Source organism: Nothoprocta perdicaria, unplaced genomic scaffold, assembly GCF_003342845.1.
Source record: "Nothoprocta perdicaria isolate Ctin4 unplaced genomic scaffold, notPer1 scaffold_46, whole genome shotgun sequence".
Classification (NCBI taxonomy): Eukaryota; Metazoa; Chordata; class Aves; order Tinamiformes; family Tinamidae; genus Nothoprocta; species Nothoprocta perdicaria.
Window position 1 is genome coordinate 2051883 of NW_020455710.1, and position 24289 is coordinate 2076171.

At 60.8% G+C, this 24289-nt stretch overlaps 3 protein-coding genes across 3 annotated transcripts in view; 2 read left to right on the forward strand and 1 right to left on the reverse strand.

Annotated features, from left to right (window-relative positions):
• The window catches only part of RAB37 (RAB37, member RAS oncogene family), an 11158-nt gene extending 5570 nt beyond the window's left edge, over positions 1-5588 (forward strand). The window contains exons 3-10 of the mRNA XM_026046795.1: positions 1219-1329; positions 3058-3099; positions 3226-3292; positions 3365-3417; positions 3753-3818; positions 4300-4356; positions 4476-4552; positions 4632-5588. Of these exons, the coding sequence (XP_025902580.1) occupies positions 1219-1329; positions 3058-3099; positions 3226-3292; positions 3365-3417; positions 3753-3818; positions 4300-4356; positions 4476-4552; positions 4632-4737 (579 nt within the window). The 3' untranslated portion in view covers positions 4738-5588. The remainder of the gene's footprint in view (positions 1-1218; positions 1330-3057; positions 3100-3225; positions 3293-3364; positions 3418-3752; positions 3819-4299; positions 4357-4475; positions 4553-4631) is intronic.
• Positions 5589-7518: 1930 nt separating this feature from the next.
• SLC9A3R1 (SLC9A3 regulator 1) lies at positions 7519-18782 on the forward strand. Its single transcript, XM_026046924.1, has 6 exons — positions 7519-7938; positions 15006-15167; positions 16187-16340; positions 17040-17080; positions 17635-17733; positions 17809-18782. Exons 1-6 carry the CDS (start codon positions 7525-7527, stop codon positions 17965-17967), a joined length of 1029 nt encoding a protein of 342 aa, XP_025902709.1. The 5' UTR covers positions 7519-7524; the 3' UTR covers positions 17968-18782.
• A 2163-nt stretch (positions 18783-20945) lies between these two features.
• On the reverse strand, positions 20946-23926 carry NAT9 (N-acetyltransferase 9 (putative)). The gene is made up of 6 exons (XM_026046789.1): positions 23850-23926; positions 23076-23185; positions 22164-22304; positions 21975-22034; positions 21688-21782; positions 20946-21593 (listed from the first exon to the last, which is right to left on the reverse strand). The coding sequence occupies exons 1-6, from the start codon at positions 23924-23926 to the stop codon at positions 21447-21449; spliced, it is 630 nt and encodes a 209-aa protein (XP_025902574.1). The 3' UTR covers positions 20946-21446.
• Between the last annotated feature and the right edge of the window lie 363 nt (positions 23927-24289).

Consider the following 24289-nt stretch of genomic DNA (forward strand, 5'->3'; position numbering starts at 1 on the left):
CCCGTCGCTGCCGCCGCAGGACTACGAGCTGGCCGGCAAGGTGGGGGGCAGCAAGGAGGGCCCCCCCAACCCAGCCTGGGGGGAGCGGGGATGGAGCCCCCAGCCCCTCTGCGGGGGGCCTGTGGAGGGTCCCTGCCCAGGAGGTGGTGGTGGGGGGTTCCTTGCTGTGGGGGAGGTGGGAAGGGTTTGATCCCTGTCCCAGGGGGGCTTGTCCAGGGAAAGGGGGGGGTGGGGGTCCTGCTTGGGGGTCCAGCCCCACGCTGCTCCACACCACTGCGCTCCTCTCACTCCACTTTATTCTACTCACTCCGTGCCGCTATACCCCACTATCCTGCACTCTATTCCATTCCACTCCACTCATTCCACTCCACACTACTTTATTCCATCCCGCTTCACTCCATACTACTTCACACCACTCCACACTCCTTCATGCCGCTCCAATTTACTCCACTTCACACCACTCTACTCCACACTACTTTGCACTTCACTTCATGCAACTTCACTCCACTTCATACAACTTCACTCCACTCCACTTCACTTCACTTCTCTTTAGTGTCACCAGGGAGGGTTGGACCAGCCAGGGGACTTTGTTGGGAGCCTTTCCAAGCCTGGAGCATGGTGTCCGTGGCGGGTCTTGTTCTGTGCCATCCCTGCGGATCCCTGTGAGGACGAGCGGGGCTGGTCGCGGAGGCGCCGTCGGAGCCGGGCAGTCCCGAGGCCTGTTTGCTTTGCAGGAGTGGGCGACGCAGCGTGTTTGCTTTGGTGTCTGCCACGGGCAGGGCCTGCCTAAGGGAAAGGGCAGGAGTGGAGCTTGCCGGGTGCCCTGGGCCGGGCGATGGCCACTCCGGAGGTCAGCGTGACGTGGCCGGGGATGAAGCTCCGCTCTCGGGGAAGGCTCCTGGGTTGGGGCCGCTGGAGCTGCACAAAGCAGTGCAATGGGGACAGAGGGCAGGAATACGGTTCTTGGAGCGTGGATCCATGTGAATCTCCTACCTGCAGCAGGATCCTCCTTCCCCCTTCCCATTCCCACCTTCTCTCCTTGCTCTTTCCCCCTCTGTGGTCGCCGCTTGCTGGGCTCCCCAACCCACTATATTCCATGCCAGCTCCCATGGGGCACCCCATACCCAGTGGGACAGATGGGGACTTGCAGAGGGGACCGGGTGCATCCTCGCACGGCCATCCCCGCCGCTGCGAACCCGGTGCCCGTGCCGGTTGCAGGTGATGTTACTGGGAGACTCGGGCGTGGGCAAGACCTGCCTCCTGACCCGCTTCAAGGACGGGGCCTTCCTCTCCGGGACCTTCATAGCCACCGTGGGCATAGATTTCCGGGTGAGACCGCGGCGGCTCCGAGGGCCCGTCCTGCCTCTCGGTGGCCTGGACGGGACGGGACCCTGGGCACGAGCCACACAACCACGTGGACGAAACTCCCACCACCGGAGCCGGGAGAGCTGCTCTGGTGCTACAGCTTCAGGCTGCTCTCCTTTGCATTAGCCTCTGCTTTCCGCTGCACTCAATTCCTTTAAATTAGGCAAAAGTGCCACTTTAGCGTGTCCTGCCCACCTGAGCGGGAAGCTCTTCCAGGCAATCCTGGCTTGTTAAGGTCATAAAATCCCATTTAAAGCCCCCTGATGCTCTCTGTGTGCTGAATTTTAGCTGCCTTGGCTCTCTGGGGGATGCAGCAGTTCAACAGGCTGCCTTCCAGCAGGAACCATCAGCTCCAAGAGCATTTCAAGGTGCTGGGAGACACCAAGGAGCATCAGTCCCGGGCAGTGTTTGGCCACCGTCACTCTTGATGTCCTGGGGGTCTGAGCTGCAGCCTGGGGGGGTTCCTGGCCGCTCTGTCCCCCGTCACTCAGGGCTTGTGGGGAGGAATTGGGAGCTCAGCACGGGGTGCTGGGCAGAAACGGGGAGCAGATGGAGCCACTCGTAGCCTGCTCTTCCAAGGAATTCATGCAGGTGTCTTTTTCTCACAGGAGGTAATTTTCAGAGCATCCTAAGATACTATTATTATTATTATTATTATTATTATTATTATTATTATTATTATTATTATTATTTTCAGCTCATTTTTGAGCTTACACTGAAGTTTCACACGAGTTGAATTTCTCTTTCAAATCATTGCCATCAACCCTGTTTTTATACCAGTCTTCTGCCTCCACAAGGGTCCCTCCAAGTTAACCAAAAGTCTTCACGTGCCCCGCAAGCCGCTCGTGCTTTCCTCTTTACGGGCCGTTGGAGGGAAGCCGCTGCGTTGGCAGCGGTTGCTCAAGGCGCTCCGATAACCACCGGAACCGCCGGTGCCGATGCTCTTCCGCGTCCCCAGCGGTGGCAAGACCCGATGTGTGGGGCCCCACGGCTGGCAGGATTTCCGTGTTTTGCTGCATGGAAATATGTGTTATTCGCAGCGCTGTATGGGGGCGTCTGCAGGTGCACTTCTTTAAAGTTCTTATTTTGAGTCTTTAAGATGCACCCGAACTTGTGCTGCAAGGGGACGTGTCCTGGGCAAGATCCCAGGGGTGTCATGAGGTGGCTCTTAGCATCCCGGGGCCTTAAATGGCTGAGAATAGCCAAAATACATAGGGCAGCTGTTAGTGCCCTAAGTATCAGCTTGGACCAGAGCTCTGCACGGGGGCTTCTTCACTGGCCTGCTGTCTGTCACCTCATGCTTTAAGGCCTGATATTGGGTGCTTTGTCCTGGGAGCAGATCCCTGCTGTCAATACTAGGCAAACTGGAGAAAAATGGAGTGGAGGGGGGAGGGTTTTTTCTTGCTTGCTGGTGCTCTGAGCTGTCCCGAGCTCCTCGGGTGCCTGGAGCTTGTCCATAGGGAGCAGAGATCCTGCAACAATACCCATTGGTATGTTCTTTAAGCAGACAGGCTAGAAAACCAGCTAGCAAGCCCTCCAAGCAGCTAGCAAAGGCACAAGGCAGTTTTGTGCTGGGCAAATATCATGAAACCCCCATCAATTTTATTAGCAATTGCACATTTGCATCCACTCGATGCAAAAGCTCCCTGCGTCCCCTGGCACTGACGGGCGCCGTTTGCTCCTCTCCTGCAGAACAAAGTGGTGGCCGTGGACGGGGTGAAGGTGAAGCTGCAGGTGAGTGTGGGTCCGGGGGGGCTGCTAGGAGGGGAGGTGCCCCCAAATCTGCCTCCTGATGGTGCCAGTCGTGTCCTTCCCTCCCGTGTCCTTCCCTGCCGCTGCTCCCGGTGCCGCTTCCCGCAGATCTGGGACACGGCGGGCCAGGAGCGCTTCCGCAGCGTCACCCACGCCTACTACCGGGATGCCCAAGGTAGGTGCGGGGCCCACGGGAGCTTTTCCGTGAGCCGGAGCGGCGATTCCCGCTCTCTCTCTCCCCACGCAGCCCTGCTCCTGCTCTACGACATCACCAGCAAGCTCTCCTTCGACAACATCCGCGTGAGTACCTGGAGCCTCTGCTCCCCGTGCCTCATTTTGGGGCATCCCGGGCAGTTTTGTGCCCATTTTGCACCCAGACACGAGGCGCCCCTTGCAGCCCCGGCCAGCCCAGAGCTCATCCCCAGGCCAGGTGCCTCTGGCTCCCTGCATTTTGTTGCAGGATGTTGTTAATTGTCAGAGGGGGGAAACGCACGTGGGGACACATTTGAGTGATTTGCCCAGTGGTTCTGCAGTAATTTCCATCTGAGGTGCCTTTTTCCCGGTTCGGGGGGGTGGGAAGGCTGGATGGGAGCACGGCCGGCCCCCCTCGCCCCACGCAGCCCGTGTGCCCGCAGGCCTGGCTCACCGAGATCCACGAGTACGCGCAGAAGGACGTGGTCATCATGCTGCTGGGCAATAAGGTGCGTGCGGTGCTCCTGTCCTGTCCCGTGGCCGCGGGGTGACAGGGCTCGGGTGGCGTCGCCTGCGTTGGCTCATGCTGCTTTCTGGGCTCCCCAGGCCCCGATGTCCCCCAAAGGTTTTGAAGGACCGGGGTGCTGGTGTCACCAGCTGCCAGTGGGAGGCAGCGCAAAGCCGAGATGCTGCTGGGTGCTGGAATCTCCCGATTCCCGATGCCCACCCCTGATCCTGGATCCCCCCAAGCTCCTGGTTCCCAGCTGGGTACCAGATGCTCCCTGGGCTCCAGATCGTCCCGCATGGTCCCAGTGTCCCGCTCGTTCCCAAAGTCCCCAGCTGCCAGCTCTGCCGGGAGCAGGACAGCCCTGCAGGTCCTGGGTGCTCTCAGCTCCCAGTGGGACGTGGATGTTCCCAAGTGCCCCCTGTGCCACCAGGCCATCCCCAGATGGATACTGGAGCAGGCACTGATGCTTTCCCCCTCTTCAGGCCGACGTGAGCGGTGAGAGGGCTGTGAGGACAGAGGACGGAGCATCACTGGCCAGGGTGAGCCTATGGGGGCAGCAGGAGCCTGTCCCCCCAAGTCCCCTGTCCCCAGCTGGTGGCTCCTGCCAGCCCCAGCAGGACATTCCCGCATGGCACTGACGGAGCCGCTGGCCCCGCAGGAATACGGGGTGCCCTTCCTGGAGACCAGCGCCAAGACGGGCATGAATGTGGAGCTGGCGTTTCTGGCCGTGGCCAGGTGGGTGACGGGGCCACCAGCCGGAGCGGGGGGCACCAGGGCCCCCCCAGGGCTGACGCGGTCCTGCCGCCCGCCCCAGGGAGCTCAAGCAGCGAGCGGCGCAGCAGGAGGAGCAGCCCCGCTTCCACATCCATGACTACGTGGAGGCGCAGAAGGAGACATCCGGCTGCTGCGCCTTCGCCTGAGCGCACGTGCCGGCGGCACGAGGACGGAGCGGGGCCCGGGAGCAGCCGGAGCAGCGGCCAGAGCCTGCCCGGGAGTCCCAGCATCATCCAGAGGCTCCAAGGCGGGGGCGGTTGGATGGACACAGCTGCACCGGCCCTGATCGAGCCCTGCTTGGTCCTTTCCCACCCCACCGTTGCCTTCTCCAGCATCGGAGGCAGGCCGGGGGCCCTCACGCCCGGCTCCTCTTGCACAGGGCTGGTTTTGGTGGATTTTCTGGACAGGACGTGGGTGAGGCTGCAGGTCATCTGTGCACATGGATGCTCAGGCGCTCCCGAGCAGCCGCTCGCTGCGTCCCCTCTTGTGGCCACGTTGCTCTCCCGTCTCCGTGTCCCCTGCACCAAGCCCTGCTCAGGTCCTCCCTGCGGCTTTGCCCAAAGCAGCATCTTGCCCTTAACGGCCTAGGAGGAGCAGGAGCTCCCTGTTCCCAGGGTGTTCCCTGAGCTACCTCATCCCTCTGGTCCCCAACACGCTCCTTCTGGAGACAGTGGGGAGCTGCTGATTCCTGCTGCAGCTCAGTGGTTTGGGACCCCGTCACGGTGGTACCAGGAGACTGTACAAATCCCCAGCCCAAAGCCTCAGTTGAGGTTTTCTCCTGCTGCTGTGCATGCAATGCAAATATTTCCTCCTGCCCCTGGCAAATAGCAGATTAAACCCACTCGGTAGCGAGCGGATGCCTGGGATGCTTCAGCCGTCGCACGCGGATGCCGGCCTCGTGGGAGCCGGAGCAGCCGGTGCGAGGAAGTGCGGGATCCGGACACGGGGCACGGACACGGATCACACAGCCCCTCCGGAGCCTCCGTGCCCCTTTCCTGCAGCGCTACTCCCGCTCTGCTCCTGGTGCTCACGGAATTAAAGCTCCGCGTTTCCCGGGCCTGGCGTCCTCCTGCTTTCCTGCGCGTGGGAACGCGCTGCCTGCGCTCCCGACGTGGGCGGCCGCCACGGCCCCTTCCTCCTCGCTGGGCTTGCGCTGCGCATTTGAGCCCGTCCAAAGGTAAACACGGGCTGCTAAACGCCCCCTGCGCCGCCCGGCATTCCCCGCATAGCTCCGCGTCAGCACAACCGGCCCTGCCAGCGCCCTCCTCCAGGCCGAGCTGTCCCAAGGCCCGGCCGGGGGCTGCAGCCGGATCCCGCCCAGCGCTGCGCGGCTCCGGCTGCTTCCTCGGGTGCCGCGTTTCTGCCTTATCTCGGTGCCGGGCTGCGACCATCCCCGCCGCGGCCGGGGCGCGTTTCCTGGCTTGTCCTGGAGCGCCCGGCCCCGCTGTCCATCCGCAAACCTCCGCTGCGGGGATGTCGCAGCTGCTGGGGGACGGGGACACGGGGATGCTGCTCTGCGGATGCCGGGAGCTGCGTGTGCCCCAAAAACGCATCTCCCCGGGCTGAGGAGGCCAGTTTGGAGCGGAGGAGGTGGATGGAGTCACCAGCAAAGCACGTGGGGCCTGCGAGCACCAGCTTGGCCAGGTGCTGGGATAAGGACACGTTGGTGCAGCCCTTCCTGAGCTTTCCGAGCCCTTCCCAGGGTGTTATGTCTCCCTCTGCTCAGTGCTGCTCCGGAGGGATGTTCCTTGCAGAGTGTTGGAATTCCTCCTCCCTGCTCCTCACCTGCAACACAATTAAAGCAATTAAAGGTCCCAACAAAGACCTGCAGCCACCCTGAATTTTACCCGGGCCATGTGGGAGGAGCTGGCGGCCGCAGGCTCTGACCTGGCAGCATCCTGCACCGCAGCTCCTGCCACCATTCCCGCTTCCCGGCCGAGGTCAGGAGCCTGGAGAGCTTTCCCTGACCCGGGGCCGTACAGGGTGCCGGGTGCCAAGTGAAAGGGGAACCAGGCTGCACATTGGCTTCCGCAGAGCGGCGGTTCCTGGAAAGCGCCGCTCCGCACCCACTTCCCCTGCCTGGTTTTCTTCGGCGTTGAAGCATCGCACAGCGCTCCGAGCCCGGGCTCTGAGCAGCTCCATGGCCTGGTGTTAAAGATGCTCAAGCTGGGATAGGGATTGCGGGAATGGCGGATCCTGGGAACCCACCAGGGATGCCCCTTGGGAACCCTGGCCAGGCAGGGGTTTCACTTTGACATGCACTGGTCCCCCTAGGAGGCCCCTAAATCCCATAGGAGGAAGAGTTGGCAGCTGTAGATGATGCTGGAGTCATGAGGAAGGGAGCACAGAGACCATCTCGATGCCGGGGATGCCATCTGGGAAAGGGATGGGGAGTGGAGCCAGAGCCCACAGAGCCAGAAGGGCTCTGAACACGCTGGGAGCTGAGAGGCTGCAAAGTGGTCCCATATGTGAGGGATTTGGGCACGGCGGGAGCAACCTACTCCTGCAGGGAAGGGATTGGAACTATGGGGAGGAATCTGGCCCCGCAAGAGAAGGATGGATTTCCACAGGCAGCGACTGGGCCCCATGGAGAGGCAATTTGGCTGCACCTGGGAGCAACGTGGCCCCACAAGGGAGCAACCTGACTGCAGGGGGAGCAATCGGGTCCACTGGGCAGTGATCCGGCCCCGAACCGGCCCCACTGCGCGTGGATCGGACCCCACCGCGGAGCAGGCGGCCCCTCCCGTCCAGGCAAAGAGGGCGTGGCTCCAACGAGACTATTTAAATAACCACGCCCATTATACCTTATATGGATTACACCCCGGCCAGCCACCTGTGATTGGCCGCCTGTGCCGCGGCCCCGCCCCCGGCTATAAAGGCGGCGGCGGCGGGCGCGGCGCGCAGGCGGGAGCGGCGGCGGCAGCGCGGGCGCCATGAGCTCGGCGGCGCCGCCGGCCCCGCGGCTCTGCTGCCTCGAGCGGAGCCCCACGGGCTACGGCTTCCACCTGCACGGCGAGAAGGGCAAGGCGGGCCAGTACATCCGCCTCGTGGAGGCCGGCTCGCCGGCCGAGCGCGCGGGGCTGCGCGCCGGCGACCGCCTGCTCGAGGTGGACGGCGACAATGTGGAGGCGGAGAGCCACCAGCGCGTGGTGGAGCGCATCCGCGCCGCCGCCGGCGCCGTGCGCCTGCTCGTCGTGGAGACGCTGCCCGGGGAGCCGCGGCCTGGCGCGGGCGGCGCCGACACCGCCGCGGCACCGGGCGGCGACACCGCCGCGACACCCGGCGGCGACACCGCCGAGGCGGCGGCCGAGCCCCCGCGCCGGGAGCCGAGCCCGGCGGCCGAGCGGGTAACGGGCACCGGGGCGGCCGGGGGGACTTCCAGGGCGGCCGGGGGGCACCGGGGAGGCCAGGGGGACATCCAGGGCGGCCGGGGCTCCTCTGCCACCTCCCTCCTTCCTCTAGGATGTCACCCCTACGTGACACCTCCGTGGGTGGCTCTCCCCATCGGATGTTTGCGTCTCTGCTCTCCTTCCCTCTGGAAAAGTGCCCGGGACTCAGCTGAGTTTTAGCAGCCCCGTGGGCTGCTCTTCTCTCCCCTGATTTTCCCGTCTCTTCTGTTTCTCGCCCTACCTGTTCCTGGGGGCGGCAGGAGGGCCCTGGGCACTGCCAGGACGGGGGCGGCGGGCGGCCCGGCTGCTGCAGGACCAGTCAAACAGGGTCAGAAGCGCCCGAGGAAACTGGCCCGGCGCGGTGCCGGTTCGGGCAAGCCTGGCCGCCCGCTTCGGGCCGCACGGGCAGCGAGGAGCCGCTCTGGGACAAGCTCGTCGGGCAGGGATTTTCTCCATGGGTCGGGGCGGGTGATGCCGTGTCCTGAGAGCTCCTGCTTGGAGCGCGGCCCGAGGCGCCGTTGAACATTTATCATATTCAGAAGGCAAAGACTCTCCTTCTGAGTGTCAAACGGCTCCGAAATGCAACCGAGAGGTAGAGTTGAGGGCAGGGAGTGCAGTGTTTTTGTCGCACACCCCTCCCTTCAAGGGCAGGATGTGTCTCCAGCAGCGGAAGGGGTGGTGACCTTCCCGGGAATGGGGCTCTGCTCCCGCCGCTCCGCGGGGCTCCGTGCACAGACACTGATTAATTCAGGAATGTCAGCCTTAAACAGCGTGTGGGAGGCAGCTCTTGCACAAACAAAGCAATATAGAGAGGTAAGGAGTTGGGAAATATCTGACCTTTCCTGCCCAGCATGGTTTCTAAGAGACGCTTTTGGCCACCCGAGATAATGCTGCTTTTTATTTACCCAGTGAAAACATGTGTTTGTTGTTATGACGAAGATGGGGATGGTCTTCCCAGCAAGTGGCCTTCCCCGGGTCTGTTGGCCCATGGAGGAGATGAGGAGGCTCCTCTGCCAGGTCTTGCACCATCCTTCTTGGGAACAGGTCAAACAAGCTGTGAGGGCAGCACCGCTGTCACCAACAGCTGCCTTGTCACCAGCCGGGGACCCTCCTTCACCAACCAGGTCCTCTTGGAGGAACTGAAGGCCAAGGCTTTGCTGGAGAAGCCTCGTTCTGGCTCCAGGCACCAAGGAGGCCCCGGGATGGTCGGATCCTGTGTCCATTCCCATTGTGGGTGCTGAGTCTTCCAGCAAAGTCTCCCGGGATGTTTTGCTGTGGCCGCCTGTAATTCCCTAGTGTTTTGGATTCAGCGGTGTTGGAGCTGGCCGGGAATCGCTGCAGGATTTATGAGTGTGTCCTGTTGGTTGGGTGTTTCCAGGAGGATTGGCAGCTGTAGTTGGATTGTGTGGGATCTCCTGAGCAAAGCGGGAGCCGGGAGGGAGGAGGACTTCAGAGAAGGTGTCGGGAGGGAGTGGATGGACTTTGGTGTCTCGCTGAGCCCTCATCCCACGGGTTTTGCTGAGGAGCGCATGTTCTGCTCTCGCTTTCGTGTTGGACTTCAGCCCGGTGCCGGGTGCGTGTTCCCTGTGGCCTGGCTGATCCCTCGGGACGTGCTGAGGAACAGACAGCTCCGGTTAAAGGCTCCCGTTAATGCCCAACAGCCCTGTCTGGTGGCAGGGTGGCTGTGAGGGGACAGATTCCTTGCCTCCATGACAGGGACAAGGTGTTTTGTTCCCAAGGCATCAGGTGAAAACAAGCCGGGAACACCCCCTTGTCCTTGGCAGCCAGGGGAAGGATCCGTCCCTGGTCTGTCCGCCGGGACAGTGGAAGCGGATTGGGAGCCCTCGGGATCAAGTCACATGCAGGACAAAAGTCCTGTTATCCCAAGAGAGTCCTGGGCTTTCCAGCCAGGGCGCTTTAAGGACACACGTTGTGCTCGGTGATAGCTGGAGGACAAAGTCCAGCTGGATCAGATGATGCCTCTCTGTTGGGAACTGACACACTCGTGGCACCTCCTGTGCCTGCCTGCGTACTTAAGGATGCTCTGTCTTGCTTTGGGGGAAATGGGCTGGATCTGATGAAGAGGGAGACCCTCTGGAGAGGGTTGGGGACAGCTGGCTGAGCTGGGCACGGTGTCCCCTGTCCTCATGGCTCCCGCTGCTTCCCTGCGTCCCGGCCGCGCGTGTCGCGTTCCCTGCCGCGTGCGGGGCCTGGGAGCCGCAGCTGGGCTTTCCTTGCTCCGATGGCTCTGGCTATGTGACCGCTTGCTGCCCGGTGGGCACCAGCTTAGGATGGGGGGGGACGTGCTGGGGCCACCCATATGTCACCGAGGCAGCGCTTTGCCCCAGGCTAGTGTGGCCTTCTGTGGCTCGCTTTGGGCTCGCTGAGTGCTCTCCGTGAGCTGGAAATAGAGGGCGAATACGTGCCGTTTCGGGGGCACAATGTGCTTTTGGGTTGTCCTTGAGGGACTGCAGGTCTTGCAGCCCTGCAGGTGCAAGGAGGGTGGGCTGGGGACGCAAGGCGTGTGGGTTGAAGGCGCTGGTTGGCTTTTCTGCCATTGCAGAAACAGGAAATTGTCTGGGCTTGTGCAAGGCTGTGCGTGTCCAGCTGCCCCACCACGAATGGTGCTCAGCAGGTAGCAGGAGGCTCTGCGGCCAGGGCTGGGTGTTGGGGCAGAAAAATGAGGAAGAGCGGGATGGGAGACTCTTCATCCAAGAGAGCAGCTCTTTACTGTGACGGGAAGATGCTCAGTGTGATGAAATGGGAAGGGCCACGTGGAAAACCATCCTGGAGGACGCTCCGTAGCGTTTCTTTGCTGAGCAGAGGGGCTGGGAGAGGTTTCATGCAGCGGTGCGGGATGGGGAGCATCCCTGGATCCCGGCGTGGTGCCCGCGGGATCCGCGAGCTCAGCCGGGGCTCAGGGCCAGCGCCAGGGCTTTCTGAGCCCGAGCTGGGAACACACTGGGCGGCCTGTGCACGGGCGCCTGCCTCCCTCCCCCTCATCCTCCCATCCCCCTGCCCATCCGCGTGTGCCATCCCTGGGAAGTGGCTCCCGCTCGGGGATGAGGGGCGGCTTTCCCAGCTGGGGAGCATTCCTGGTGCTTCTCCCAGCGGGAGGGGGACGTTTGCATGTCTCAGAGTCCTGTTTGCTCTGTGGGGCTGGCCGTGCCTTTATTTGCTTAACGAGCCCGTTGCTCCTGGCTGCCAGCAGGGCCCGCGGCCAGGCGGGCGCTTCTGCCCCGAGGGGCCCGGAGCTCCCACGCTCCGACGGGGCCGGCATCCGGCACCTATAGGGAAGCTTTTCTCATCGTTTGATGTCTAGAAACTCGGAAAAGGAGAGGAGGTTTTAGGGAGGCTTCTGGGCTCCCTTCCTGTTTCTGCCGTCGTGACTGCAAAACCCGCTGTGGAGAGGTGCGTGCGAGTAACGGTGCAGGGAGGGGGGATCCCCTGCCTTGAAAACCGCCAGGGTTTAGGTACCCGAGAGCCCTCGGGCACTTGTGCACGGGCAGAGTCACTGGGCTGGGAGCAGAGCGCTGCCCGCAGCAGCTGATCCCGATCCCGGCTCTCCGGAGCACGTTCCGCAGCGCAGGGAGCCCCGCTCCGAGGGGCGGCACGATGGAGACCTCCCAGCCCCCTCCTGCAGCTGCAAACCGTGCAGGAGGCCCCAGTGTCACTCGAGGCCGTTGGTTTGTGGCCAACGCCGTCCCTGCGGGTTCATCACCGTGGTTCCCTCTGTGTGACGGTGCCGTGGAGCCCGCCGTGGGGCCGTGCGCCGACACATCCGGGGCCTCTTGCCCTGCGGATCCCTTCCCGGGGCTCACGCCTCCCCAGGCCCACGCTGCTGGGAGGCTCTTGAGAAAGTTTCAGCAAAACCGCGGGCCGTTGGCGGCTGCCGGAGCGGCGCCCGGGACGGGCCCTTCCGTGGGCAGGGAGCTGTCCCCACCGCACAGCGCTCGGCAGCTGCTGCCACCTCTGCCAGGCGCCCCCGGGCTTCCCTCTTGCAAATCAGCGCTAAATTAAAGAGTTACCATGAGCAATATCCTCCTTCCCGCGGGAAAATACAAGCGAGCATCCTCGGGCTGGGGCGTTGGGGTAATTTGGGGAGGCGATCCTGCTTTTGGGAACGTTGCACCAGGGCAGCTGGAGTTTAACTGGGAAATGAATTGAGTTTTCTCCTGAGCCGGAGGGAAAGGGCTGCATGAAAAGCGTCTCCAGCGGAGCGCTACGTGATGCGTTTGCGCAGCGCGGCTGCTTTGCATGTCTTTTGTGCCCGGGCAGGATGCGGGTGACGGAGCTGGGGAGGCGTGTGAATTTGCTGGCCCGGGGTCCTGGCAGGTTTTGTTGCTCTCTGTTGTTGAGCAATCCCGCCTGCCCGCGGGCCTGTCGCTGCTTGCAGGGCTGCAGGGCGTTTCCTGAAACTCGCTTTGCGCTTGCAAAGCTGCCTGGTGTTGCCGTGAGCACGTCCTCGCAGTGCTAATGGGCCCCTGCCTTGGTTGCAGGGCGCTGGGGAAGGGAGGCTGGGCGTGCACCTAGTGCAGGGGGAGGCTGGGGGCACTGGAGGCTGGTCCGGGGGTGGAGGGCAAGGAGGGGGTGGCAGGACGTGCAGCTCTGCGGCAGGGACTCGCTCCGCTCGTTCCGGTGCTTGCGGCAGCGCGTGGGCCCGGGGAGGCTCGTGGAGGGTGAGGAGCTGGAGCTGGTGGAAAGATCTTGGAGCTGGTGGAAAGATCTCGAGTCTTGCTGGGATGGGGGGCTTGGAGAGGGGCCCTGCCAGGCTGGGGAGGCTGCATGGGGACCCTGAGAGCCTACCCACGAGATGCTCATGTCCTAGCGCTTCCCAGGGAGGCTGGTTCCTCTTGGACCGGCTTAGCCGGTGCCCAGGATGTGGTGGCGGCGAAGGAAAAGGCCCTGGGTTTTGATCAGAGCTGCAGGGTGGGAACAAAGATGCCTCCAGTTCTGCCTGGGGAGTCTCTGCCAGGAATTGGCAGGACTGGATCCAAGGGCGGAGCTGGGATGCGATGCCACAGGGCTCCTTATCCAAAACACCTTGTGGCTCCGTGCCGTGTAGCACGGGTACCCTTGGTCCCCAGCAGGGAAGAGGTGCACGGGAGAGGTGACAGTGCAGGGTCTGTGCCGGACAGGGGAGCTGAGCCCTCATCCTCGCCGGGCTGCCGGCCACGGAGCGGGAGGAAAACCTCTAACAAGGCTCTGCTGATTAAATACAGTGAGCAGGTTGATGGACGCCCCTGTCCTTGGATCCCCTCTGGTCACTAAGGTTTGGGGCTCCTGTTCCCTGGAGGCCAGAGGGGCCGGGACAGGTGGTGCCGGGTTTCTCATTGAAGGGGACACTCCGGTGCAGAGCGCTTGCCCGGTCAATGGGCAGGATACAACTGGGAAGGGATCGGATGTGTTTTCGGGAGGCACAACCATGGCAGGGCGTCCGTGGCACGTTTGATTTGGACACGGCCTGGCCTGAGCGGTGTCCTCCGGGAGCAGGGCCAGCGCTGGGGTCATGGGGTGCCCTGTTGGCAAGCCCGGCCCAGCCTGGGCTTTGTCCCGATCCATCCATGTGGAGCAGCCCGGAGGCTGTGCCAAGGGCACTGGGGCAGCGTGTGGGCACAGCCCGCGCCCCCTTCCCGGCAGGGAACCAGGGCAGGATCCCGGGAGCAGCGCTCTTTCCTCCGGGCAGGGCTGCCCTCTGCTTTTGCCCTGTCTGGGGGCCTTCCCTGTGCTCCCCCTACCTAGGCACTCTGCCAGGGATGCCGTAGGATGGAAATGCGATTGCCCGGGGCAGTAGGAAGGAGCATTGGGTGCAATCACCTCCTCAGCCCAGAAACATGCCGCGATGCCCGGAGCTGCGGGCCGTGCTGGGTGCGAAGGGCGGCTCTCAGGGTCGGGGATACAGGGATCAGGATCTCTCCGGGAATCAGGATCTCTCAGGATCCCGGCGGTTGCAGCAGGGCCTCGCCGCTGGGCGTTGCATGCGGCCCTGGGGACGCCTCAGCCTTGACCCCGGCACGTTGTGCAAGAGCGACGGGGTTTTATCGCGGCAGGAGGACTCTAGCATGGGCTGGGCTTAGGTGGCCCACGCGAATGTGTCGCCCTGGCTTATGTCAGCCCGGGTACTTTGTGCCCCGCTGCCATCCGCGGTGCCACGAGCCCCAGGATCTGGCAGTGGGAAAGGGAATGTCAGAGACATGAGGAGCTGCGTGGTGCAGATGCAAGGGAAATGCGTGCAGTGCAGCCACCATGAGGATGATACGGAGCACAAATATTAGGAGAAAGAATAAATATTAAACACCCAAAATAAGGAGTATATGAGGAACACTACTGGTGGTTCAGCTGCTGAGGTGGAAAGTTCTACTGAGCATTGGGAGCTGGTGATCAGGCAGTGTTTGAGCTAGCAAAAGCACCCCATATAAGCTGGGCTCATTGATGAAGGAAGGCAAAGGCAGCACTGAAAAAGGGGAGGAAAAACGGGCTGTTTTATCTGGGTGCACATGTGGAAAAGTGGCGCTTGGCTGCTGTTGCGAGGCCCGTGCCAAGGCGACGCTCCGAAGCACGTCAGGTTTCTCTCTGCTGTTGGGTGATACCCGGTGTTGGCCCGCTGGGTGTTGGCTCCCGGCGCAGGTTAATGCCCCGCGGCGCACGGCCCTGGCCCCGCTGCGTTCCCCGTTTTGCAATTGCAGAGAGCCTCACCAGGAGTCGGACTCGTCATCTCGGACACTCCGGCCGTGTCCCAGCCTGTCCCAGTGTTGCCGGTGGGGTGGTTGCGTGGGCTTGGTGCTCCCTGGCAAAACTCATGGGGTGGCCGGAGGCCAAAACCTGCAAGGGGAGGATGGAGCCCATCACAGGGGCATCCCAGGCTACACCTGCCCCTCCGCCTTCAGGAAGGTGGATTGTAATCCCGACCCTGGAGGAAGGCGTCCCCATCACCTCCCATGGGATTAGCGTGCCCTCTGCCCCCCCTCGCTGGCTATGGAAGCCTGGAAACGGCCTTTTCACGGCCTTTCTCTTGCTTGTTGCAGAAGGAGCTGCGTCCTCGGCTCTGCTGCATGAAGAAGGGCCCCAACGGCTACGGCTTCAACCTGCACAGCGACAAGAGCCGGCCGGGCCAGTACGTGCGGGCCGTGGACCCCGACTCGCCGGCGGAGGCGGCGGGGCTGTCCCCGCAGGACCGCATCGTTGAGGTGCGTGGGCACGGCGGGCCGGGCTGGGCACCGGCCGTGGCTCGGGGCCCGCACGTCGCTTCCCACCCTGCGGCGCCGCGACGGCAGCCGCGCTGGCGCCCGGCCCGCGCTCCGCTGGTTATCTCTAACCCGCCGGGACGGGCGGCTCCCGCGCGGGCAGAACTGCCCCCGAGCCGTCCCGAGGGCGAGGCGGGTTGTGCAGGACGGGTGCGAATGCCGGAGGGGTGCGATGGTCCCGCCTGGCGGTGCCAGTCTCCTGCTGGAGCCCCGAGCCGGCTGCCCGGCCCCGGCACATGCCTTGCCTCGCGCTTCCTTGTACAATCCCATGCTAATCACTAAGAGAAAATCTGCTTTTAATGAGGTTTTGCTGGCCCCTCTTGCTAATCCGTGCAGGTCTCCAGCTCCGGATGTCTGTGGGAGGCTGTAGAGCAGCCGTGCTGTGCTTGGGGCTGCTTCCCAGAGGAGCAATAAGCCCTTTCCTGGGCTCCGGAGCTTTTCTTTGAATGAGCCCTTTCCTTTTCCTGAGCTTTTTCCCTCCACTGAGCTGCCCCTGGCTGTTTCTGCCTGTGTTTTCTTGGCCGTGCCGCCTGCCAGCAGCTGTCCAGAGCTTGGCACAGGGCAGGGGCCGGGCACGGCAGCAGCTGAACCGCCTCTGACCAGGGAACCTTCAGCCACATCTGTCCTACATCCATGAAAACCCTTTTTGAGAGGCACTGCCACTGAACTCCGGCTGGGCTGGTTGGAGAGGGATGTCCCCTCCTGTTCCTTGGGAATTGAGGGCTGCCAGGCTGAGATGGGAGCTGTGTATTGCCCTCAGGGCGCTGCTTCCCATGGATGCAGATAGCCTGGCTGGAGCATTCTGCTGCTCTGAGCTGCTGGGAATGCCCTTATGTCCCAGGGATTGTGGTCCTCAGGGCAGAGGACCCTGCACGTCACCCTGGGATGCTCCCAAAACCCGTTACGTGCCTGAAAGCAGTGCCGGGGGCTCCGTGCAACCCTCACAGCCCCGTGTCCCACAGGTGAACGGCGTGTGCATGGAGGGCAAGCAGCACGCAGACGTCGTGGCCGCCATCAAGGCCAGCGGCGACGAGACCAAGCTGCTTGTGGTGGACGTCCTCACGGACGAGTTCTTCAAGAAGTGCAAGGTGGTGCCCTCCGAGGCCCACCTGGAAGGTGGGTGGCTCGTCGGGGGGTTCCTTAAGGCCCCGTGTGTTGGGTGGGGATGTTGGGTGCCGTTGTTAAGGGGAGGTCTGCCCTGGGGTTACAAAATGCCCTCCGCTGGCTGCATCAAAACCAAGGATCCATGCAAGAATGGTGGGTGAGAGGCCTCCAGACCTCTGCAGGAGACAATTTCACCTGCACCTGAGGCCAAATCCCGTGGCTTTGCTTTAACATCTCGCTGGCCAGCGGGCCCCGTGCAGGGGTGGCCCGGGAGGCGCCCGGTCTCCAGCGCACTGCGTGCGTGGGCAGGAGCGCTTTATGGCCCTGCCGGTTACAGTTTGACAGGGTTTATGGCTTGGGGAGCGTGGGGCGGGTGGCGGGTGCCCTTCACCCTCCTACACAGCCCGGCGCTGCCCTTGGCCCCTTCCCACCCAGGAGGGTTTCCCGCGGGAAGCCCTGTCCCCATTCCTGTGCACAAAGACCTCAAAGCCTGCGGGTAAGAGGCTCCTTCCACCCCCATTCTGTAGCCAGCAGCAGGATGGGCCTGGCTGGTTTAATGAGGATTAATTAATCCTAATCCGGCAGAGCTGGGGTGCAGGGAGGGTGGCACTGCTCTGCTCGTGGGTTTTGGGCACTTCCATGGCCTGGGGGAGGCCTGGAGCAGCCAGAGCAGGTCTCTCCTTACCCAGCACCCCTGTCTTGTCCCTACAGGTCCTTTGCCAGAACCGGTTGCCAATGGTGACGTAGGGAAGGTAAGAGATTCCCATCTCCTTAATTCCCCCGGTCAGACTGTGCCCATGGATCCTGCTAGTGTTGGGGTCCCTCCTGCCCTTAGCTTCTTGCCTAGGGAGCTGGTACCCCTGGACAGGGGGGTCATTTGGGAGGCTGAGTATCCCAGAGGTGGCTGTGAATCCTCCTGCCTCCATCCTGGAGGTGTTCAGGGACCACGTGGCTCCTCCTCTGCTGCCTCCTCCTCCTCCTCCTTTCCTCTAATGGCACTGGCTGGAGAGCCCAGCCGGGCTTTAATCCTTCCTGGCCTGGAGCGGAGCGCCCTGGAGGTATTTATTAGTGTGGAGCACGTAGCAGATTAGGTGCTGGAAGGATTTCCCAGCCCCCTTCCCGTTCCCTGCCCCAGGGAAGAAGCCACAGGAGCCTCTGGCCAAGGTGCCCTCCCCCACCCCAGAGAGTGATTCTTGGGGTGGAAAAAAACCACGTTTGGGCCCCGGGGAGGCTCCAGGGTGAGATTCCCCGTGCGCGGCAGGGCGAGGCGCGAGCCGGTGCCGCGCTGAGCGTGCACTCCCCGCAGGAGAACAGCGCCGGCCCGCGGCCCAGCTCCATGATCGAGAGCCCGGCCAGCCCCGGGCCGCTGGCCGCGTCCCCGACCCTCAGCGAGAGCCACGGAGAGGTACGGAGGGGAGCGGGGAATGGGGCTCCGGGAATGGGGAGCCCGCGGGCTCACGTGGCTCTCGTCCCTCCGCAGCCGAGTGAGGGCGAGAAGCGCAACTCGGCGCCCGGCTCCCTGCTGGACCTCGACATCCCGCTGGCCGTGGCCAAGGAGCGCGCGCACCAGAAGCGCACGAGCAAGCGCGCGCCCCAGATGGACTGGAGCAAGAAAAACGAACTGTTCAGCAACCTGTGAAGGCCCTGGGGCTCCCGCCAGCACCTCCGCCTCTCGGCACCTCCCCGCCGCCCCCGTTGGGACCGAGGCCGCTCCGTGCTGCGGCCCAAGGGACAGGGGCTCGTGGCGTCGCTCCAGGCGGGTTTTGGCCACCCGGGCGCTTCTCCGTCCTCTGCTTGAAGTCCTGTGAACCCTGGTAGACGTAAACAGAGATTTGGGAGTAACCGGTGATTTGGAGTGACCCCCAGCTGATGCCCAACACTTCTTAAAGTCTTATTTCCTCCTGTTTTCCCTCTTGTCCCACCTGAAACCCGTGTCTGGTGAAGCCCCCCCACATCACCCTCGATCTCTGTGTTGCTGCCTTAGGCTTTTAGTGACTTTTAGCCGTCCCCACCACCCGTCTGACCGAGGAGCAAACATGATCCCTGCAGGAATTGGTGCTTTTGGCCTCTGTCCGTCCATCCAGGTGACCCTGCGTGTGACATGTCCCGTGGCCACCCTCGGGGAAGAGAAAGCAGCGGCCTGGGGAGGTCTGGGGAGAGGAGAGGGTGTTTGGAGCCCGCACACAAAGCAATAACCACCGCAATACTCGCTCACTCCTGGAGGCAGAGCCGATCAGGGTTTAATCTGATGATGCTTAATTTAAACTCTTCTCAATAGACTCTGTCTATTTTTTTCCAGAATAAGAGGTTTTCCAATCACACCTTTTTTAAAAAAAAGTATTTTGTGGAAATTCTTTCCTGTGGATGTTTTATTCCGTGTTTTGTGATCGGGTGTTGTCGTACTGTCGAGCACGAGAGAAATTCTGTTTACTGGAATAAACCTTTCTGACTTCACCTGTTTTAAGGGCAAATCCTTCCTTTTTGGGGCAGTTTGTGTTTGTAGTGGGGGTGCCAGCAGTGCTACCAGTGTGTGGGTGATATCGGAAGCAGGTAACTCTCCCAGTCACCCTGTTCCTTCCTCAGGATAAGGGGTGCTGGGGCCGGTGCTCCCCATGGCTGCAGTGATGCTGGGGCTGATTTGAGAGCTGTTTTCCCACCTGGCAGGGCCAGGAGGGAGGATTGGGGACATTATGGCTGGTCCCCATGTGGGTTAGTGCCTGGAGGTGATTAAGAGGCTGTAATCCCAAGGAGGCTGCAATGAGGGGGGCCATTTCCTGCAAGGAGGCAGGGAATGCCTGGGAATTCCTGCCTGCTTGCAGGAAGCTGGAGCCTGGCTTTGCCAAGGATGGCAGCCCTGAAGGAGGGGACCTGGCACCCCCATCCCCCTGTCCCTGTGTGCCCAGGCAGCCCCTGTCCCCTCCATGGGCCCTGGGGCTGAGCCCTGGGGCAGGACCGCCAGCAGCAGCCTTATCCCACGGGGGATTTTTCCCTGTTTTCCCTGTCCGAGGGCTGGGGGCTCCATCCGGGCAGTGTCAGGGGGCTGTGCAGGACCCGCCGCAGCCTGCCTGGGTCACTGCTATTTTTAAGCTCATGCAATGCCGGGCGGCTTAAGCGCATCAGCGCTAAGCCCCGCTCCTGCAGGGCAGGGCGGGGATGGTCCGGAGTTATCTCTATTGCAGTTAATTTTTCTTTTTCTCCTTTTTTTTAACGCCTGGAGGAGAGCTGGCACTCAGGCACAGGCTCTGCTTTGTGCAGGCGTGCCAGGCCCCGCGCTGGCTCCGGCGGAGGTGGGAGGGCTCCGTGGTTGCCTGGGCCCCGGGAATGCCGAGCCGGGTGCTCGGCGGCTCCGGAGCAACCGCCCGGCAGCGAGGGGGGGCCCTCGGTGCCCGCCGGCCGCAAGGGCCCCGCGGGCAGCACCGGGGGAGAGGGGGCAGTTGGCAGCAAGATGAGATGCCCGGAACAGCCGCTGCTCCGTGGGGATGGTCCTGGTGGGAACAGCCTGGCATGGAGCCCCCCGGTGCTGGGGACACCCTCTGCCAGGGCTCCTCATGTGCCGTCTGGAGGAGCAGAGATTTTGGGCTTTTAAAAGCCAAAAATGCTGCAACATGGAAAGAGGCATCTCAAACCACAGGTTTGACTTTGCTTCTCCAGAGAGGGATCCCTGCTTTGGGGAAAGCAGGGAAAAGCAAGTAATATTCCCGGCCACTTTTATAAATATCGGTTGTGAGAGATAAAAGTCCAGTCCAGTTTGCAGATGGGGATCAAGAGCACAAAGCTTAATAGTAGCCTTCATAGCTGTAATGCCGGCTCTAGGTAGAGTTGCTCTTAATTCTATTACCGCCCAGAGGTTTTGCTGCAATAAAATCTGTGTTAAATGCTTGTAGGTCAGTGGGGAAAACATGCTAGAGCTTCAGTTGTCCTTGTTATCTACTCCTTCCTTTCTTTCAGCAAGCTTCTGCGCTATGGAAAGCATGCTGAGAGGGGCAGGAAAGGTCAGATGAAGTAAGTGCGTTAAAAGGTCTGTCCAGTGTGAGATTCAGTCGACTGCCTCTCCCTGAGCAATAGATCTCAAAGTCAGATATATCACAGTGCGGAGTGGTGGGCTGGTTCTCACCCCAAGGACATCTGCTCCCAGTACAAGGTGGTTTTTTCCTGCATTTATCTTAATAGGGAGCAGTGAACTGAGCCTCCGGGCTCAATAAAGCAAGTGCTGAACTGCTGTGTAGAATTTGCTCACTACTTAGTTTCTTTTCACATGTGTTTTCCTGCCACTAGCCTTCACAAAGGCAGGTGGATAAAAGAGAGTGAAATAGGGACCATGAAGAGGCTGGATCCTGGTCTCACCGTGATCCGCTTGGCTGGTATCTGGTGATTTTAAACACTTCAACAGACTGACAACTTTTCCCTTTGTGGTTTTATTGTGGATCACCAGCCTTCAGATTGAACTGGAGAAGTCCTGCTCCCCATGGACTGTCACCTTGGCTTGTTGGAAGGTGTGTTTTTAATTCTGGCCTTGTTTCGGCTGAGCAGAGGGATATGTCAAGGGATCTGCACGCCCCAGACACCAGGTTTCAGAGTCTGTGTTGTCCTCTATGACTTCTATCTTCTCGTCACCCAAAGAAAACAGTCAAACCCCATTGCTCCTACATCACACTTGCACATGACAGATTTTTATCTTTTTTTTGTCTTTTTTTTAATTCAAGAGAAAACAACGGAGCTACCAGTGTACCTGGGCTCCTTGTGTGGAACCAGTGAATTCTGCCCTAAGAATGGTGTAAGAGGAACACAGGGTGCTGCTCGTCCAGAGACTGTCTGCAAAATCAATTCACTGCTGCTGTTCCTGGTTCTACTGGGACAGTCAGATATTTTGAGGTTTAAAAGAGCCATTCCTAGTCAAGTCTGTGGATTAACAGCTGTTCTTGAGGACAAAATTTAAGGCAGTATTTCTGGCTGTTGCAGCAAAGTGCCAAGTTGATAAGATTGCAAAGTAACCCTCTAGATAGATGAGAACAGTCAAGTGCAATGCTGGCCTGCTGGTTATGCTCCATGCTCAGACCTTCTTGCAACCGTGTCCAACTCCTCATCCCGCCAAACCAGGCCTGTGTCTGGATGCATCCATCAGCTCTGGGGCACTACGGTGGGCAGCTTTAGGTCCCTATAGCTTTTCTCCTTCACGTGGCTTGTCTGTTCCAGGAGCCAGTGCTTCTCCTGCTCACTCACATCCAGCCTCAGCGTCACTTCTTGGAAGACACTGTTCGCCGCTACCTGTATTGTAGAGAGGATAATCAGCTCAATAAATCCCAGCCGCGGGACAAGCAGTGCTCATGTTCCCTGGGAAGAGGACGAGCTGTTACCCCACCTCCTTGAAATGAAGCTTCTTGAACATGCTGATACTGGCTTCGTTCTCCTGGCCAATCTTTGCCTCGAATTTGGTGATCCCTAAGTTTTTCACCCCTGCAATATAAACACAAACACGCTGCATATACGTTCCTGCTGCCTGCTGTCATATCTACAAAGGGAGAAAACTCCCATTTCTGGGGCGGATGCGTCCCTTAGCACACTGTCTGTATTACTAAGAGTATGTGCTTACAGATCATGATTTAATGACCATTTAATGACCATTCTCCTGCGTTGGGCCATCCTTACCATAGGACATCATCATCAGCGTTGCCTCCTTGCCAAATCCTTTGCCACGGTAGCTGGGCTCTGAAGGAGACAGGCACATGCACAAGTCAGGACGTGGCTATGCCAGAGATATCTGCCACGCTGGGTATTTTTCAGAAGAGATTATAATCCAGAGCAGCAGAGGATGCAGACCAACACAGAGCAATTTACCTGCAATCATAATTTCAATCTCGCCCAAAGTGGGATCCTCAACGTCGGTGAGGAACAAATTCACATCTCCCACCATGCAGTCCTCATCCGCCCGCGGCTGCGCCGACCACCGCTCCGTGTCCAGCACAATGAACGTGCACTCTGGGGAAAACGGAGCAGCATCTTCAGGGTGTGCTAGGAATTACACAGACTAAGACTAAAAATGAGAGCACCAAAACTTTCATCCTACGATTGAGGTCCCCCTGCTCCACCTCTCTTTGCAGGAAGTTTGGGCAAAGAATTCTGTTTGGTGCAAAGGAGCCTGAGACTTAGTGACTCACTTAATCCATCTTACTGCTACTGTCAGTAAGGCTTTTAATGCCAGCTAAGACAAATGTTCCAAGGTAAGATCTTTGCCAGGCTCAGTATTTTGTAGCTCACTGTATTTCTGCTAGGCTTTTATGGGCAGAGATTCACTATCTGCAGGAGAACCAGAGAACCAAGAGTTAACATATCTCAAACAGGTAATTATGAAGTTGTTTGGTTTCTTGTCAAAAAAATGTTAACTCCCTTCCACCTTTTTAGGATGATCAGACCTGGGATGTGCTGACTGTGCAGCAGCAGCTCAGCAGATAGCACTGTGGAAACTAAATCACTGTTATTTACGAAAAGCAGGGTAAAAAGGATGCCAACATCCATCGCTCTATTTCTCTGAGTATTTTACAGCCCTAAACATGCTCTGATCCATCCAGAGAAGCTACTGTGGCCATATTCCCATTCCTCCAAATGTCACCATTCTTCTGATTCTGACTATTGAAGGCTACAGGATGGTCAGGTTGAGGTTTTACATCCCCCGTCAGGCTCATGGGTTCCATTAATGAGGTGCTCTCAGCCCGGGGTGGTTTCTTAGCAGAAACCACTCGAATTCCTCACTATCGGCGTCCTCCCGCCAGCTGCGCTGCATCTCGTACTCCTGCTCCAGGCTCAGGGGCTCGGACGCCGTCAGGCGCTGCAGCTCCTCCGACTTCATCCACTCGTGGTACCTGGCGAGAATCGGAACCACATCACGGGTTAGCTACAACAGCACGGCCCGATTTCCACCCAGTGCTCCAAGGATCGTGAATCCACATGGAAACACCAGCCTGGCACTCACAGCAACCTGCAAACAGCTCTAAGACGCTTCCTCTTAGTTAACACAGGAACCTGTGCATTCCTTGGAAATTTAGAAGCACAAACGTGCCCGTTTTGCAGCTTTGGCTGGAAAGGGCCGCCCGCGGTTTTAAGCGCACAGGTCCAAGCACGCGGAATATCAGCACATTCCAGCGTGATGGAGATTGACGGAGCACCTCGGCGGCACGGACACGCTGACCGACATCGGCATCTCCGTGCGGCGGCGGCCGTGGCGCTGCCGGCCCTTCCAAACCAGCCCACGTTCCCAATCCCACTCTACCAAACGCCGTTTCGGCTGCACACGGACACGTTTTGCTATTGCACGGTCGTTCTGGACCGAGCGCAGCGCGCACCCGAGCAGCCGCCGCTCTTCCCCTTCCCTTGCATGCACCAGCGGCGGAGCTCGCTGTGTTATGTTCCGCTTTGCAAACGGAGGGCGCTATCCACGTCCTTCCCCGCGCGTTTCCTCCGCCGCGCCGCTCCCGGGGGGAACGGGGCTCCCCGCGCGCGCGCGCGGAGAAGCGAGGCCGCTCGCACCGGGGCACGTGCGCGGCCGTGTAGGGCACCAGCGTGGCCCTCCCGCCTTGCAGCACCGTGTCCTCGTTGAGCCTCATGGCGCCGGGCCCCGCCAACGGCCGCCGTGCGGGGGGAACGGCGCGCGCGGCCGGGCGGGTATCGGGAGCGCGCGCGGGTACCGGCGGCCACCAGGTCTACCCGCCCGCACGCCCACTGCGCATGCGCAGAACCTCCCGCTCGCCTCCTTGATACGCGTCACGGAGGGCGGGCGCCGCGCGTCATCGCTCTCTGCTCCCGCCCCCCGCCCGCCGGCACGTGACTCCGCGGCCCAATGGCGTGCGCGGCGCGAGCCCCGCCCCTTGCCGCCGCGGTCTCGGGAGCTACCGAACCGCGCTTCAGGTTGATAGCGCCGTTTGTTCCAGCTTTGAGAAGCGGGGTAGCGCGGCCGCGGGAGCGCCCGT

What these genes read in the sequence shown, in the direction of transcription:
- SLC9A3R1 (XM_026046924.1), top strand. Translation starts at nt 7,525, where the DNA reads ATGAGCTCGGCGGCGCCGCCGGCCCCGCGGCTCTGCTGCCTCGAGCGG. An exon ending in CGAGCCCGGCGGCCGAGCGG is followed by an intron (nt 7,939 to 15,005) that starts GTAACGGGCACC and finishes TGCTTGTTGCAG; the next exon opens with AAGGAGCTGCGTCCTCGGCT. An exon ending in CGCAGGACCGCATCGTTGAG is followed by an intron (nt 15,168 to 16,186) that starts GTGCGTGGGCAC and finishes CGTGTCCCACAG; the next exon opens with GTGAACGGCGTGTGCATGGA.
- NAT9 (XM_026046789.1), bottom strand. Translation starts at nt 23,926, where the DNA reads ATGAGGCTCAACGAGGACACGGTGCTGCAAGGCGGGAGGGCCACGCTG. An exon ending in CTGGCGGGAGGACGCCGATA is followed by an intron (nt 22,305 to 23,075) that starts GTGAGGAATTCG and finishes CGTTTTCCCCAG; the next exon opens with AGTGCACGTTCATTGTGCTG. An exon ending in GCTGATGATGATGTCCTATG is followed by an intron (nt 21,783 to 21,974) that starts GTAAGGATGGCC and finishes TTTATATTGCAG; the next exon opens with GGGTGAAAAACTTAGGGATC.